Below are 18,590 nucleotides of genomic sequence, written 5' to 3'. Positions count from 1 at the left end.
TGTTGTAGTACTACAACATATCAAAAAAAAAAGGTTGGTGACAGTGCCCATTTAAGGCTTTATTTACATCAGATATTGTATCTTAGCAAACCATCACACAAAACATTATTCCCCATACTCCCCTAAAATAACTCATTTTGTGCTGTAATAACGTGTGAGGCAACGTCTCACCCATCAAAGAAAACTTGTTTAGTGGTTGCAAAGTTGTTTAAAGAGAAGTAATGTAAAATGACTGAAGAATGATAATGCCCTATAAAACGATAGAACGATAGAGATATCAAAGGATCTTCTCCCTGAGGACTTTTCATCCAGAGGAAGCGTCTGATTAATTTGTGTTATGGCTGCGAAAGGATCAAACAAAATGAGGGGTTTTGGAAGAGTTTTTTTTCTGATTCAAACTGCAAGAAAGCCTGAAGGCATTTACAGCACTATAGTGGAAGACATGACAAAGAAGCCTTACCTGCAGACTTGTCCATCACACAATAATCAGGAGAATTCTCAAAGTACACAAGGTCCTTTTTGGTGGGCTCTCTAAAGTTCTGGTTGGCTACAGTGAAGCTTATACCATCCTGATTCATGGTGACCTGGATTGCTCCATTGTATTTCTTTCTGAGATAGTCCCCTGTTTTTCGAAAATCTGACATGGCCTTCCAACAAGTCCTTAATGTGCATGACCCACTGACCCCATGGCACTTACATTCAAGCTTCATAAAACGTTTTACTGCCTGTTAGAGAGAAGACAGGAATTAGATGGAGACATCTCAATCTCTATAGTATAATGGTTAATAGTATATAGTATAATGGCACCTAGTGAGTTCTAAGGGAGTCAGGCAGGGATTTTAGTTTTATACGTTCTCCTAGAAATACTGATTTCTTTTTTACTGTTTGATAAACAAACACCCAAAATGTTTCCTCGCGTAAAAACTACAGGTAAATGTATGCAAACATATTGCTTTACATTTGCATACCTTGTTCATAGATCTCAATGTAAGACAAAAAATACACATTATGTATACTTTTAAAAGTATTAAAAAAATTATGAATGTAGGAAAAGACGTGGTAGTACACGTTTTGGCATACTGTACTTAAATGTACACCAAACAAATAACACACAATTTGGTTTACTTTTTGCACACTTTTTGGATATGTTGGGCTACATGTTCACATTGTTTTCGGCAACAATTGTATACGGTACTTACTTACTAATCTATGTAAACTTGATATATGAGCCTATTATTGCAAAATGCGTCTTTTGTTTATCGACAAGTGACATAAAGGTTGACAAAGCAATTAAACTGCTCATAAGACACAAGAATCTAAAATATCCAATATGCAGATGATGCTACATTATAGGCCCTGAAAATCTGGAAGATTAATGTCTCCCATAAACCCCCTCCTCTTTAGATGTTATCTTATGACTCCCCTTGAAATCATAACTATTTATTCTCTTTGAGCTGGAGGACCATAAATTACCCAGCATGGAAATGTATTTATTGCACTAAATATTTCTGCCTCAACCTCCAGTGGGCTTTTTCCAAATAGCATTAATAGCTGAAAAAAGTTTAGACATTATGCCCAGATCTGGAGACATCTGGAAAAAGGAGGGGGGGGGGGGGGGGGGGGGAATGTCTTTTCCTGTCCTTCCACTTTTTGTCAGCTGAGAGAAATTAGTTTGATGGACTTTTTGTTTTTAAACTTAAATAAATCAGCTAAGCAAGATATTTGATGCTATGGTAATAAGGGATGACAGCCTCTCTGCAAAGTATTCATTGTCACGTACACTCCTTTACGTCTCAAAGCAACTCACCATTCTTCCACAGCGGTTATTGTGCAAGTTCATCAGTGCCCGGGCATCCCTAACTCTTCTTTCCTTGGCATCCACAAAATCTTTAGCAAATTCAATTCCAAAGTCAATGTTGTCACTGCAGCCTCCCCAGTCAAATTCTCCCCTTTCATCTCTAAAGCGCCCTCTCTTTTTTGGGTCACAGCTACATGATTTCAGTTCTCCTTGGCTGCAAGCACGGGTAATTGCATACACCACTCCAGCATAAGAAATTGCATAGACAAAAGCTGCTTCTCGGCTACCTATAGGACATAGAAAAAAAGGTGAATTCAACTAGGTGTAAATTATTACTGGACTATTTTTGGCAAAAAATAGACATAAACAAAAAGTACCCCCCACCATGTACCATGTAGTCTAGTTCCTTTTCTAGAGCACCATCCCTTTAGAGGACTACGGTTCCATTCACTGCCAAAGCCTACCCTCCCTCCCATGCTTAAGGTGCCTAGTTTCAGCTGCAACATCTGTGACTCCTATAGCTATGCCTCTAAATCGAATGTAATGTAAATTTTTTAATATGAGATCAGAGGCATACAGAGGTACAGTAGCGCCCCATAAATGTCCAGTGGCAATTATAATCTTATTCCATACAATTCAGAGATTGTACTTGAGCTCTAGTACATTCTTGTGTATGAAGACTAACGTGTCGTGTGTGTGATCAATTTACTTTTCTATTTAGACAGAGAATAATTTTCTGTTAATTGTAAATTGCATAAATAATAATAAAAGTTGTATTATATTGTTAATAATTTTCAGGTACGTGATCACTTGTGTGTAGGGACTTGCATGAGACTGAGGACCCTTAACGTGGGTTGCGAGCTTGCCTATTTTGGCCAAAATATCAACTAATACCTCATGTTTATACATATATATATATATATTTATATATTTTATGGCCTTGTGATGCTAGGGAAGCCCAAGATGCAATGTGGGTTGCACATAGAAGATGCTGGGCAGCCCACCTGATGGAACAATCAAACAAACAGTATGGGCGTCACTAACCGGTTGTAAGCCAGCATGGTGCACTACACGCTATCATTTAACTGCCACCCTGTATATGCCTTATCTGTGTGCAACTATAATACTAAGCAGCTACCCCCCCCTCATGAATAGTAGGCATGTGAGTGGTTGTTTATCAGTATTTTGCACATGTGCGACCTCCCCTTATATAGCATTGTGGCTTATCTGCATCATAGTGTGGATAGGTGCCTAGCCTGCCATTGTATCTGTTACCAGTAAGTGGCCTTTTTTTCTGTGACCATCCTGCATATTATCACATGATGGATTTAATATAATGCAGCTGTTTTGAAAGTCCTATCTCCTGCTGAGGAGATTCACTAACTTGATGGCTTTTATCTCTTACTAAAGAACATCTTCAAGAATCACAGATCTCAAATGTACCATAAATCCAACAAAATATCAGGGGAACAAATTCCAGAGCTGCTCTTGACATGGTGTGTCTGGTATTTGATGGCTTTTTAATTTACAGGGCATTTAAAGAGTTGTGAAAAAAACCTATAAATGAAAAACACAAGGGTGTCAAGACTACCTGTCAAGACTCGGTACTGCACTGAAGAAACAATGTGGTGAAGCTATGCACTTAATTAGGATTCTGTCAAGTTGACTACATTTGAGATCACGCAACAGCATGTTTTTTAGTCCACAACATGTAATTTACTGGCATATAAACTTTAGGGGGGCTTGTTGACATGTTGCTATAATTTTGATGCATGGTTTTCAGCTATTCAACCTTTCAATTTTTTCATTACCACCATAAAGAACACCCCAAATTGGTTAGAAAGCTAAGTGATACTGAAAAAATTATATTTTGTGGAATCATTGGGTTATTTATGCATATTATAACAAAGCTATGCATTCAAAGTACAATATTGTGTTGGTTTTCTACTTCTGCTTGTATTTTATTTCTCAATCTTGTATTTTATTTTTCTCTCTCTATAAGAACATCTATATGAGGCTTCAGCCATTTGTATGCATAAAAGTGAGTGAACCTTATAGTAAGCATGAAGACAATCTCTCTTTTGTCGTGTCCGGTTTTGCCACCTTAGGGCAAGAAGATGTTTGTTTTCCCACCTTCTCATTCCCATGCCCCTTTGCCAAATTCTTTACTCGTAAGAATATAGAAGATAGGTGCCTTAAAACTTAACTTTTAATTAGTTATTTCATGAGCCATCTGGCTTAATATATGCACAAATGTTTCCCTCTTTTACATCAAAATTTTTCCACTCATACAAGTCTCTCTCCTAGCTTCTAGTATCAGTTTTTATAATACTGATATGGTTCTATGACAGTCCTAGCTTTGTTGTATAATCCGTGGCTTGCTCCTTAAATGGGCAGCCCTTTTGTCCCACCTTTTCCACGCCTCTAAATCAGTTTCTATTTTGTAGTTTCACATACAGACTGTGCTCCCCGTCACTCCAGTCTATCATCGGAGCCCTTGGCTCCACCTGTGAGATGCGCCCACGGCCGGCATCACGTGGGACAATCTCATGTGACGAGTCCCCGGAAGCACAAGTCTGTATAAAAGAAGCCGGCGCGCACAGGCCGATGTGCGCTCCCCGACACCGGACGGGCTCTCCTGCCACTGCAGGCGTTTGTTTGGCACCTAGCTCCATACAGTGAGTATGCTTTAACATCTTGGATACAGCAGACAGCCTTTGGACCTGACTTTCTGCCCTAGGGAACACTAGATTGGCACTAACTAGTTAAAAGTTAAGTTTTAAGGCACCTATCTTCTATACGCTTACAATTTTGGATCCGATAGGTTTAATATCTGTGGTTACATGAGCCAATATTTCTTTATGTTTTTTCCCAATTCTTTACTCCTTTGCCTGCTAAAAATAAATTTTCACTGGAGAGGGGACTGCAAGATTTCTGGTCACTCAGGGCTGCACCCTGGACCAACACAAGTTGCACCGCTTTTCTCTAAGGACCCCTTAGCTGTGGCACTGTACTGGAAACCTAGGGTCTGTCAAGCTCTGATGGTGCCTGCCGTGCCGTGAGGCCGCTGGCTTAGTTTACTACTGTTAAAAGTAATCTGTGAGGCCCTGACCTGAGCCGCCAACACAGATTTGAACCTAGTCTTAAAAGACCCTTAGGGACCTATGTGGTACAAGTGACATATTGACATTTAGGTAAATGTGTTAATGGGTTAACGTCACCCATATTTTAATTAATTATAGCCTATACAACCAAATGTTATCGGTCTGCCACACAGCTTAACAACTTACATATTTAAAGGAGTACTGTAGTGGAATATAACTTATCCCCTATCAAAAGGATAGGAGATAAGTTATAGATCACAGGGGGTCTGACTGCTGGAACCCCCCGCGATCTCCTGAATGGGGCAGCGGCAGTCTGCAGGAAGGGGGCATTTGTCCCCGCATTATGTGGCGGCCAACACGCCCCCTCCATGTATCCCATAGAGCTACATGTAGGAAGCATGTCTGCAGGGGCTTCCTGCCGGGGATGGCGGGGCACTTCCTGTGGACTGCCGCGGCCCCATACAGAAGATTGCGGGGGGTCCCAGTGGTCGGACCCCTCACGATCTATAACTTATAAGTAATAATCCACTACAGTTCTCCTTTAAATGCTCATATCTTGATTTAAAGAATTTTATAATTTTCTTAATATAGACAAGAAATTGAGATTCTATAAATTTGGTATTTTTATATTAAAATACATTTCAAGAAAATTTAATCTCAAGTACAAAACTGAAAAAAAATATTTTAGACCTGGGGAGGAATGTAGAATAGCAGAATGCCTCCACAGTTCCCCCACCATTACCTTACACTGTTCCTGAAACCTTATCCAAATATTTACATATCCAATTACTGTTTAGATATGTCACTGTTGTTCTGAGACATCCTAAACTTGCACTGCTTTCGGAGCTGCAATAAGCAGAGATGACCCTTTGTCTCATTTATGTAACAAGTGTACACATAACAGTAGAAGAGGAAGGATAACTGAGAGACAGGCCGCAACAGGCAGCCGTGTTTACAGGAAACAGACCGCTCTTCTTGAACAGTCTGGCTCATTTTCAGCAACAGCTCTACATAAAGTCCCAGATTGGAATTTAGTTCAAAGGCAACAATCAATAAAATATATCTGGATCTAATCTATAATGCCATTAACAACCAGTGAAATGCTACTTTGCATTGTAATGGACAATAACCAAATGAAAGGGTATTTGACATGACATAATCTTCTGCCAAACTTTTGTGTAAAATTGGATGTTTAGAAAAATATCTAGCTGGTATATACAGTAAAATTATGTCTGTAATGATCTAGTAAATTCTAAGGTTTGGAATTAGCCAAAAATACCACACACAACATTGCCATTTTTTCTGTTTACGGTTTGTCAAAATAATCAAGGTACACAATCAATCTTTCCTTGGTATAACATCCTATTCAGTAAGCACGAGTGATATGAGGGTACATACTTTGTGTTTCCATAAACATCTAGGTTACGCATGTGTGACTAACTATAAGGGGGGGGGGGGGGGGGAGACAAAATATTGAGATACCACTACAGATGGTGACCATGTTGTTTTGCTAATGTAAGTCATACATCCCAAAACCCAACGTAACCAATTACTTTAATAATGCCAATACTGTTTATGTGGAAAATGTCACAAGGTCAGAAAAGAGAAAGCCATACTGTTTCCCTCATATAGAGGGACATTTATCAATGTTTGCTTATGTATTCTTTTTTTTTTGTAATTTTTTCCTTACTTTTTTTTTGCTTATGTGCGACTTATTTATCAACTGGTTTCAGCCTGTTGATAATTTTCTTTCACGTAAGCAATTTTTCCTTTTTTACTTTGGTAGTAGCTTTTTCTGCTCCATGTTTGAGCTGGAGTAAATTTAGTAAATTTTTAACCTTGTTGCTACTTTTTCTTGCGCAGTTGCGACTGTCGCAGTTGATAAATACCCGACTAAAGCAAATTCATTTTGAAAAATTTACTACGTAAGCAAGTTTGAATTTTCTTGCTTTTCTTGTCCTTCATGCAAATTGTCGCACGAAAACAGACGTAGTCGCAGTTGCGACAATTTTGCGACAATTATAGTAAAGAAAACCTGACTAAACCCATTGATAAATGTCCATCATAGTGAATATATTAAGCTAACCTAGTTCCATGGAGTAATGGCATTAGAATTTTCTCTATAAAGATACACTTGGAAGCTCCATCTAGTTATACATGCAAGGGATCTCTTTCTATGTACACCCCTTTGAGTTTGTGCAATAAATGCTCTTATCTAAAATCGGCCAACTTAAAACTTTAATGATCACCCTTGAGTAGATTCATGTGTTCTAAATAGATGTTATTTTTTTCTGTATACTTTTTCAGCAATGATGTCACTGCAATCTGTGAGATGACATATCAGCCCATTTACTTATTGGGTGTGCCTGTGAGCAGGAATGATTTACACACCCCTCCACCAAAGAATGTGTGGATAAATATACATGCAACTCAACCTTGTCCAAACTGATTTCTGTTTTGCATCACATAGATTTTTGTTTAAGGATGGTGCTGCTGTTTCTTTAAAGGGGTACTCCCAGGGCTCAAGTCCTGCAGGAACATGTGGGAACTGAGTTCCTGCACTTTTTCCACAGCAGTAACACCTTTCCCATTAATAGGAGTTCTGCAGGACCAGCTGCAGGACCAGTGAGTTCCTGCACTTTTTATTCCCAGGACTTGACCCCTGGGTACTCCCCTGGAATTTTTTTTTTTTTAAATCAACTGGTGCCAGAAAGTAAAATAGATTTGTAAATTACTTCTATTTAAAAATCTTAATCCTTCTAGTACTTATCAGCTTCTATTTGCTTCACAGGAAGTACTTTTCTTTTTTAATTTCCTTTCTATCTGACCACAGTGCTCTATGCTGACACCTCTGTCCATTTTAGGAACTGTCTGGAGCAGGAGAGGTTTGCTATGGGGATTTTATTCTACTCTGGACAGAGCCTAAAATGAACAGAGGTGTCAGCAGAGAGCACTGTGGTCAGACAGAAAGGAAATTAAAAAAGAAAAGAACTTCCTGTGGAGCAAATAGAATCTGATAAGTACTAGAAGGATTAAGATTTTTAAATAGAAGTAATTTACAAAACTGTTTAACTTTCTGGCACCAGTTGATTAAAAAAATGTTTTCCAGGGGAGTACCCCTTTAAGAAGCCTGCTCGATACTCCATAGCGCTATTCAAGTACAATGACAATTTTCATTGTTTTGAAAAGTGTTTGAAAAGTAAAATGAGTCTGTTACAATAATATGGGCATCAATATATGCTTATATTTCTACCAGGAGAACTGGTGCCAGAAAGTTAAACAGATTTGTAAATTACTTCTATTAAAAAATCTTAATCCTTCCAGTATTTTTTATTTTTTTTTGTGGATCGAAGTTTTATTTTATCAAATATTCAGGTCCTCTTCATTGGATTTAGCTCGCTGGGCACTCCACACCACCGCTGTTGATGTCGTTGATGATATCATGGGGGTGTCTGCCGTCCACATTGCAGCCCACGGACTGAGCTGTGTCCAAGATTTCTTTGATTGTTCCTGACAGCTCTCTAGCCAGGGATCAGTGCCTCATCTGCTGATCACTTCATCCATGGAGATGTTGCCGTTGTGTTTAATGTTCTTCTGTTTCTTCCTGTCACGGGGAGGCTCCTTGAGGGCCTTGATGATCAGAGTGGTGGCAGATGGCACAACCTCAATGTGAGCCTGTCTGTTCTGGATGGTCAGTTTGCAGGTGATTCTCAGCCCCTTCCAGTCACCGGTTGCCTTGGCAATGTCATCACCAACTTTCTTGGGAGACAGACCCAAAGGTCCAATTTTAGGGGCCAGAGCAGAAGTGGCTCCCCACAGGTGCATCTCAGGTAGACGACTTTAATTTCGTTGGGATCGAATTTAGGAGGCATGACTGTGCTGGACTGGGGGGACTCGGGCCGGTTTCGGTGGCGGATGAACCCGGATTCGGGATGACCGAAAGGAAAAGTTGCACCTCCACCAGGCTGGGAAGTGTAAAGAGAAAGAGGGAGGAGTCATGCCTGCACAGAGTATATCAATGAATCCTTCCAGTACTTATTAGCTGCTGAATACTACAGAGGAAATGGTTTTCTTTTTGGAACACAGAGCTCTCTGCTGGCATCATGACCACAGTGCTCTCTGCTGACATCTCTGTCCATTTTAAGAACTGTCCAGTGTAGCAGAAAATCCCCATAGCAAACATGCTGCACTGAACAGTTCCTAAAATGGACAGAGATGTCAGCAGAGAGCACTGTGGTCATGATGTCAACAGAGAGCTCTGTATTCCAAAAAGAAAACCATTTCCTCTGTAGTATACAGACCCTAAAAAGTACTGGAAAGATTAAGATTTTTTAATAGAAGTAATTTACAAATCTGTTTAACTTTCTGGCACCAGTTGATTAAAAAAAATAAAATAAAAAAAAATTGGCTACAACATGCAATCTTCTGATTGCATATACTGATCAATGCTATGCCATAGCATAGTATTGATTAATGTTATTGGTGCTCTGCTGCTCCAGCCTGCATTGCAGGCTTGGATTAATAGAACACTGAGCGGACAGCGAGAAGGGAAGTAAGCACCTTCCCGCTGTCCTCTCAGCTGATCGGGACATTGCGATTTTATCGGCTCAGCTGAGCTGCCGGGATACTTTTAGTTTCGTTTTAGAAAGGGTTAATGCCAGTCATTGGCCCGATCGGCATTAACCCTGGGTCCTGGCTGCTGATAGCAGTTGGGACCCACGCGGTTTGAAGTGTTCTCCGCTTATGAGAATGCTTTAAACCCTGGTAATAGGAACAGGACGTACAGGTACGCCAAGTCCTTAAGTACCAGGATGCCAGGGTGTACCTGTATGCCCTGCGTACTTAAGTGGTTAAAGGGGTTCTATGGGCATTTAACATTAAAGGCCTATTCTCTATATAGGACATTGGTATTAGATTGGCAGGGGTCTGACTCCAGGCACCCATGGTAATTAGCTTTATGAAGAGGCTGTGGCTTTCGTAGGACCCCTTCAGCCTCTCTTCAATGTTTACTGGTGCTCATTTTTGCAAACAATTCAAGTTGCAGCACTGAAAGGAACTGCAGTGTTGCCACATTTAAAGGAGAACTCCAGCCAAATGAAATTACCAGGCAGGACGTCCAGTAGCTCTTAGCATTCATGATGCCTGTCGTCTCCACTCTGCTGGTATGTAGATGACGTGTCACACCACCTTCTTCGAGAGCGCTTTAGTGTGTGATTGACCCTGATTGGTTGAGGCACACACAGCTTCCTCATCTATAAACACTGCTTCTCTAACCTTGTGACCTGCTCAGCTCTCTAAAGGTAGCTCCTCCCGGCAGCTCACACAGGCAACATTTCTTCTAAAATAAAATGGAATTTACAAGGTGAATGAGCACTGTTAAACTAGTGCTGTTGTATCCTTAGACTGTTTAGTCTTAGTATTAGGATGTTGTGCCAGAATTTTGGTGCATTTTTACCACATGGGGTGGTGAATTTTAAGCTGCACCTTTTTACCAAAGCCAAACACAGTGGAAACGTGCCTTAAACTGTGCCATAAAAAATTGTAAAGCTTGTATGCATGCTGAGTGCCAAGTGACCAAATGGTTTTAACGCTGCAATTCCTATTGTAATAAGAGCAGCTCTGGAGCACAAACTGCTGCTTAAATATACAAACATGGGACATTGAAAAGCAGATGTGAAGTTGAGCCATAACTCTTGGAGCCATAATATTTTTTTAAGTCATCGGAGATTATGCTAAATCCACTGTAAAATGTATTTTATAGATCACATACTGTTAAGATCATGTGTCCTAACTACAATTGTGACTGTCTATATTGTCTATATATCGCTGTATTATGTCTAAAGATGCAGTATTCCAGAAAACAAATCAGATTTACATTACGCCACCTCTGCACCATGACACAAGAATGCTTTATATGTATATAATATCCGATTTTGTACTATATTCCCACACTGCTTGTTGATTTTGTTTTAGACATGACAACATACTTCTTAGCATGACTCTACCAAAGACTGTGTGATCTCTGTCCAGGGTGCTGCAGTTCCAGCGATGGTGCCTGAACTGATGCTGGCACTCTCTGATCCACTCCTTAGCCCCCTCACCAATGGCTTGCATAATGTCCGGATGCTTCTGACAAAGTTGCCTCTGCTTGTTAACAAGCCCCGGGATGTTATCACATATCACTCTTGCTCCAAGTGCGCCAATGTACCTACAAAAAGAAATATGATACCTTTGTAAATTGCAATATTAATGTCTAACAAACATACAATTTTACAATGTAAGTATTTCAAACAATATGCTGTATTTATAATACCATTTAAATCTATTTTTTAGGTTTTGAAGTCTGAATCTTATTCCTATTGCTTACTTTTTCTTTAGTCCAGTTTTTCATTGTTTTCAACTGATTTTACCATATGTACAATGGATGTTTTTTTTTTTACTTTAGAGCAATTTGACATTTCTTGTATGTTGCACAATGTGCAAGCCCGCTAGCCATATTACAGCCACGGGTTTGTAGTGGGTTCCTAATGATGTGATGCCAGTACCAATAGGAGGAAATGGCCCACTGACAGAGAGGCCCTAATGCTGCATGACCTAGCCCCACTCGACAGACAGGGCAGCAACGGACACCTCACAGTACCACACCAGTATGAACAGATGGCAAAGCTCTCTCACCATATGCTCCCAGTCCATATCATAAACACATATACAATGTACTCTTAGAATTTTATAGAAACATTTTAATCTTTTCCTATTGGGAAATGTTTGGATTTTTTTTCCAAATGTTAAAAAAAATTTCTGTATGCTTTATTTGTTCTTGGAATAGAAAACCCTGTTAGTTCAACCTAAATAGAGGATGTAGTCAAATTAAACATATTAGAAATTAAGGTAATCACTGGGAATCCCATTATTAGTAGTCACAGATGCAGTCTTGTTCACAGCTTGTTTCCGGATGTGATTTTCTAATTAATATCTACATATTTGGTTATATACAATACAGAAATTTAGGTGCACTACTGTGGTAGATGTATACAGTGACATTGGCTAATCCCTCAACACTGATGTTAAAATTGAGACATTCGCCAGTGTATCCTTATATAAAGGACACACCAGAGCCCGCACACCAACGCCAAGGTTTCTCAGATGGCACGGGACCTAACGCTAACCTACCTGTGCGTAATAAGCAAAAACCAGGGGCCAGTGGGCAATTACAGCAGCACTAGGTCGACATGCAGCCTGCTACTGGGAGCAGGCTGCATGTCGACCTAGTGCTGCTGTAATTGCCCACTGGCCCCTGGTTTTTGCTTTTTACGCACAGGTAGGTTAGCGTTAGGTCCCGTGCCATCTGAGAAACCTTGGCGTTGGTGTGTGGGCTCTGGTGTGTCCTTTATATAAGGATACACTGGCGAATGTCTCAATTTTAACATCAGTGTTGAGGGATTAGCCAATGTCACTGTATACATCTACCACAGTAGTGCACCTAAATTTCTGTATTGTATTATTCTAATTGTTACACATCCACACCGTTTATCTGGTGTAGGATTCTATTGTGGCACTTGTAGTCCGCTGCAGGCATCCTCCATTGTATGCATTTTTATGCTGGGGATCGCCCCTAGCAACGGACTACAAGGGCAGGATCTGCTCCCCCAGTATATATGCACAACTGCATTTGGGGTTGAGCACCTCCAGCCATTTGAGACCACGTTTTTTGTTGTTGTTTGTAAATTTATACGAGGAGGTGTGTAAACTCCATATGTTAATGCGCCTTGAACACTTTCCAGGCAGCATTAGGGTTGCACCTGTGAGGCCATGCACCTATATCAGCCAACTTGGGTGGGGCTTGTAGCCTCTCTCCCCCCTTCCATTGTATGTGTGCTCAGTCACGCTGGAGGGTACTGGGAGCAGGCTGCATGTCGACCTAGTGCTGCTGTAATTGCCCACTGGCCCCTGGTTTTTGCTTATTACGCACAGGTAGGTTAGCGTTAGGTCCCGTGCCATCTGAGAAACCTTGGCGTTGGTGTGCGGGCTCTGGTGTGTCCTTTATATAAGGATACACTGGCGAATGTCTCAATTTTAACATCAGTGTTGAGGGATTAGCCAATGTCACTGTATACATCTACCACAGTAGTGCACCTAAATTTCTGTATTGTATTATTCTAATTGTTACACATCCACACCGTTTATCTGGTGTAGGATTCTATTGTGGCACTTGTAGTCCGCTGCAGGCATCCTCCATTGTATGCATTTTTATGCTGGGGATCACCCCTAGCAACGGACTACAAGGGCAGGATCTGCTCCCCCAGTATATATGCACAACTGCATTTGGGGTTGAGCACCTCCAGCCATTTGAGACCACGTTTTTTGTTGATATTTGGTTATATATACAATAAATGACAATATAATATTTAACCCCTTAAGGACCAGGCCCATTTTGGCCTTAAAGGGGTTGTGCGCTGCCCTGGCTTTGACGTCACGCCCGCCCCCTATACCAAAGTCTATGGGAAGGGGCGTCACAGCGGTCGCGCCCCCTACCCATAGACTTTAGTTGAGGGGGCGGGCATGACGTCACGCCCGGCGGCCGCGAACACGGAAGCCCGCACACAGCGTTCGGAGTAATGAACTTCCGGACGCTGCGTGCGGAGCTCCGAAAGCCAGGGCAGCGCACAACCCCTTTAAGGACCAGAGTGTTTTTTGCACATCTGACCACTGTCACTTTAAGCATTAATAACTCTGGGATGCTTTTACTTTTCATTCTGATTCGGAGATTGTTTTTTCGTGACATATTCTATTTTATGTTAGTGGTAAATTTTTGTCGATACTTGCATCATTTCTTGGTGAAAAATTCCAAAATTTGATGACAAAATTGAAAATTTTGCATTTTTCTAACTTTGAAGCTCTCTGCTTGTAAGGAAAACAGACATTCCAAATAAATTATATATTGATTCACATATACAATATGTCTACTTTATGTTTGCATTGTAAAGTTGACATGTTTTTAATTTTGGAAAACATCAGAGGGCTTCAAAGTTCAGCAGCAATTGTTCACAAGATTTTCAAAATCAGAATTTTTCAGGGACCAGTTCAGTTTTGAAGTGGATTTGAAGGACCTTCATATTAGAAATACCCCATAAATGACCCCATTATAAAAACTGCACCTCTCAAACTATTCAAAATGACATTCAGTAAGTGTGTTAACCCTTTAGGTGTTTCACAGGAATAGCAGCAAAGTGAAGGAGAGAATTAAAAATCTTCATTTTTTATACTCACATGTTCTTTTAGACCCAGTTTTTGAATTTTTACAAGGAGTAATAGGAGAAAAAGCCCCCCAAAATGTGTAACCCAATTTCTCTCAAGTAAGGAAATAACTAATATGTGTATGTCAAGTGTTCGGCGGGCTCAGTAGAGGGCTCAGAAGGGAAGGAGCAACAATGGGATTTTGGAGAGTGAATTTTGCTGAAATGGTTTTTGGGGGGCATGTCGCATTTAGGAAGCCCCCATGGTGCCAGAACAGCAGAAAAAAAAACACATGGCATACCATTTTGGAAACTACACCCCTCAAGGCACATAACAAGGGGTCCAGTGAGCCTTAACACCCCACAGGTGTTTGACAAATTTTCGTTAAAGTCGGATGTGTAAATGAAAAAAAAATGCAGTTTTTTCCCCCAAATTTATGAATTTTTGAAGGATAAAGGGAGAAAATGCCCCCCAAAATTTGTAACTCCAACTCTTTTGAGTATGGAAATACCCCATGTTAGGATGTAAAATGCTCTGCGGGGCAAACTACAATGCTCAGAAGAGAAGGAGTCACATTTGGCTTTTGGAAAGCAAATTTAGCTGAATAGTTTTTTGGGGGGCATGTCACATTTAGGAAGCCCCAGAACAGCAAAAAGAAGTACCAGAACAGCAAAAAAAAATAAAAATAAAACACATGGCATACTATTTTGGAAACTACTCCCCTTAAGGAACGTAACAAGGGGTAGGTACAGTGAATCTTAACACCCCACAGGTGTTTGATGACTTTTTCTTAAAGTTGGATGTGTAAATGAAAAAAAAAAATTTCACTAAAATGCTGGTTTTTCCCAAAATTTAACATTTTTACAAGGCGTAATAGGAGAAAATGATCCCCAAAATTTGTAACCCCATTTCTGAGTATGGAAATACCCCATGTATGGACATCAAGTGCTCTGCTGGTGCACTACAATGCTCAGAAGAGGAGGATCGCCATTGAGCTTTTAGAGAGAGAATTTGTTTGGAATGGAAGTCAGGGGCCATGTGCGTTTACAAAGCCCCCCTGTGGTGCCAGAACAGTAGACCGCCCCACATGTGACCCCATTTTGGAAACTACAACCCTCACATAATTTAATAAGCGGTGCAGTAAGTTTTTACACCACACTGGCGTTTGACAGGTCTTTGGAACATTGGACTGAGCAAATGAAAAATTAAATTTTTCATTTTCATGGACCACTGTTCCAAAAATCTGTCAGACACCTGTGGGGCGTGAATGCTCAGTGTACCCCTTCTTATAATACATAAGGGGTGTAGTTTCCAAAATGGGGTCACATGTGGGGTATCCATTGTTCTGGAACTATGGAGGCTTTGTTCCCACATGGCCTTCAATTCCGGACAAATTTTCTCTCCAAAAGCCCAATGGCGCTCCTTCTCTTTTGAGCATTGTAGTTCGCCAGCAGAGCACTTTACATCCACATATGGGGTATGTTCTTACTCAGAAGAAATGGGGTTACAAATCTGGGGGGCTTTTTTCCTATTTTCCCTTGTGAAAATGAAAAATTTTGGGTAACTAGCATTTTAGTGGAAACATTATTTTTTTCATTTTCCCATCCAACTTTAATGAAAATTCTTCAAACACCTGTGGGGTGTTAAGGCTCACTATACCCCTTGTTTCATTCCATGAGGGGTTTCGTTTCCAAAATGGGGTCACATGTGGGTATTTATTTTTTTGCGTTTATGTCAGAACCGCTGTAAAATCAGCCACCGCTGTGCAAATTACCAATTTAGACCTCAAATGTACATAGTGCGCTCTCACTCCAGAGCCTTGTTGTGCGTCCGCAGAGCATTTTACACCCACAGATTGGGTATTTCCGTACTCGGGAGAAATTGCGTTACAAATTTTGGGGGTCTTTTTTTCTTTTTACCGCTTGTGAAAATAAAAAGTATGGGGCAACGCCAGCATGTTAGTGTAAATGTTTTAAAGGGGTTCTCCACTGCTTTAACCTTCTTGGGGCAGTTAGGTAGTACTGTGGCTATATGTTATTACCCCTTTGTTTTCTGCTGGTAACGCTACTGTAGTTGGGTTATATCTTACCTTATTTTCAAACCCGGAAGCTGGTTACTTCATTAGTTTGCTTGTGTTTTTCGACCACTGTTTTTTTTCAGCCGCCGCCATCTTTCCATCGCTACGTCACCCTGCAGGGTGTTGTGTTGGAGGCCGGCCTGCCCCACGCTCCGTACGTGCCCGCCTCCCGCACTGATGAATTTTCCACCGTCATAATCGCGGACCTCCTTCCTTTCAGCTTCTTATAAGCTGATTGCTGATTGGGCTGCTCGCGGCTCCGTTGTTGGGCGCATGCGCAGTTCGTCCTCGGTCGGGAGGGTCATCTGCGCATGTGCCATTGTGTTTTCAGCTTCGGGACTGACGCGCTGGGGTATTGTTAACACTCCCGAAGGTTTGCTAGGCGCTCTCTGGCAGATGACCCTCCCGACCGGGGACGAACTGTGCATGCGCCCAACAACGGAGCGGATTCGCCGCGAGCAGCCCAATCAGCAATCAGCTTATAAGAAGCTGAAAGGAAGGAGGTCCGCGATTATGACGGTGGAATATTCATCAGCGCGGGAGGCGGGCACGTACGGAGCGTGGGGCAGGCCAGCCTCCAACACAACACCCTGCAGGGTGACGTAGCGATGGAAAGATGGCGGCGGCTCAAAAAAAACAGTGGTCGAAAAACGCAAGCAAACGAATGAAGTAACCAGCTTCTGGGTTTGAAAATAAGGTAAAAAATAACCCAACTACAGTAGCGTTACCAGCAGGAAACAAAGGGGTAATAACATATAGCCACAGTACTACCTAACTGCCCCAAGAAGGTTAAAGCAGTGGAGAACCCTTTTCATTTTTTTACACTAACAGGCTGGTGTAGCCCCCAACTTTTCATTTTCATAAGCGGTAAAAGGAGAAAAAAAAAATATTTGTAGTGCAATTTTTCCCGAGTAGGGAAATACCCCATATGTGGCCCTAAACTGTTTCCTTGAAATACAACAGGGCTCCGAAGTGGGAGAGCGCATTTGAGGACTGAAATAGGGATTGCATAGGGGTATTCTACACCAGTGTTTCCCAAATAGGATGCCTCCAGCTGTTGCTAAACTCGCAGCATGCCTGGACAGTCAGTGGCTGTCCGGAAATGCTGGGAGTTGTTGTTTTGCAATAGCTGGAGGCTCCGTTTTGGAAATACTGCCGTTCGATACGTTTCTCATTTTTATTGGGGGGGGGGGGGACAGTGTAAAGGGGTGTATATGTAGTGTTTTACCCTTTATTATGTGTTAGTGTAGTGTAGTGTTTTTAGGGTACATTCACACTGGCGGGTTACGGTGAGTTTCCCGCTAGGAGTTTGCGCTGCGGCGAAAAATTTCCCACAGCTCAAACTTGAAGCAGGAAACTCACTGTAAACTCGCCCGTGTGAATGTACCCTGTACAGCTGTTTCAAAACTAGAACTCCCAGCATGCACTGACAGACCGTGCATGCTAGGAGTTGTACTTTTGCAACAGCTGGAGGCACACTGGTTCTGTTACCTAACTTAGTATTTTCCAACCAGTGTGCCTCCATCTGTTTCAAAACTACAACTCCCAGCATGTACTTATCGCTGAAGGGCATGCTGGGAGATGTAGATATGCAACAGCTGGATGTACGCAACTTCAACTGCCAGCATGCTGAGACAGCTGTTTGGGCATGCTGGGATTTGCAGTTTTGAAACATCTGGAGGGCTACAGTTTAGAGACCACTGCACAGTGATCTCCAAACTGTGGCCCTCCAGATGTTGCAAAACTACAAATCCCACCATGGCCAGACAGCAAACTGCTGTTTAGGCATGCTAGGAGTTGTAGTTTTGCAAGATCTAGAGGGTCACAGTTTAGAGACCACTGCACAGTGATCTCCAAACTGTAGCCCTCCAGCTGTTGCAAAACTGCAAATCCCAGCATGCCCAAACAGCAAAAAACTGTCTGGGCATGCTGTGAGTTGTAGTTTTGCAATATCTGGAGGGCTACAGTTTAGAGACCACTGTATAGTGTTCTCAGACTGTAGCCCTCCAAATGTTGCTAGGCAATTCACCGGCTTCCGTAGGATCCAGTGAGCCGCATCGCCGTCCGCCAGTTCCCCGTTCTGCCCAGCCTACTGTTGGTGGGCAGAACGGGAGAACCGAACATTCGACCAATAGCAGGGATAGGGGGGGTCGCACCCCTGCCACCTCACTCCTATCCCTTCAGGGGGATCGTGGGTGTCTTGGACAACCCCGATACCCCTTATTTTCCGGGTCACCGGAGACCCGTATGACCCAGAACCAGCGCAAATCTTTTGCGTCCATCGACGACATGGGGGGGGGGGGTCAGGACCCCCTGGGCATTTGCACGGGGTGCCTGCTGATAGATATCAGCAGTCACCATGGTCCCCGCCTTGCGT

At 41.8% G+C, this 18,590-nt stretch overlaps 1 protein-coding gene and 1 pseudogene across 2 annotated transcripts in view; both read right to left on the bottom strand.

Annotated features, from left to right (window-relative positions):
- Positions 1 to 18,590, bottom strand: part of WNT2B (Wnt family member 2B) — a 105,131-nt gene that overhangs the window by 9,752 nt on the left and 76,789 nt on the right. The window contains exons 2-4 of one of the 2 annotated variants that reach the window (XM_056558284.1): positions 10,890 to 11,110; positions 1,808 to 2,085; positions 461 to 725 (exon numbers count right to left, since the gene is read on the bottom strand). In XM_056558284.1, the coding sequence (XP_056414259.1) occupies positions 461 to 725; positions 1,808 to 2,085; positions 10,890 to 11,110 (764 nt within the window). The remainder of the gene's footprint in view (positions 1 to 460; positions 726 to 1,807; positions 2,086 to 10,889; positions 11,111 to 18,590) is intronic. The other variant, XM_056558285.1, reaches the window with a different exon arrangement.
- On the bottom strand, positions 8,249 to 8,789 carry LOC130356574 (60S ribosomal protein L12-like; annotated as a pseudogene).

Source organism: Hyla sarda, chromosome 2 (assembly GCF_029499605.1).
Source record: "Hyla sarda isolate aHylSar1 chromosome 2, aHylSar1.hap1, whole genome shotgun sequence".
NCBI classification, from domain to species: domain Eukaryota; kingdom Metazoa; phylum Chordata; class Amphibia; order Anura; family Hylidae; genus Hyla; species Hyla sarda.
Note: the sequence above shows the minus strand (reverse complement) of the source record. Positions and strands in the feature narration are given on the sequence as shown.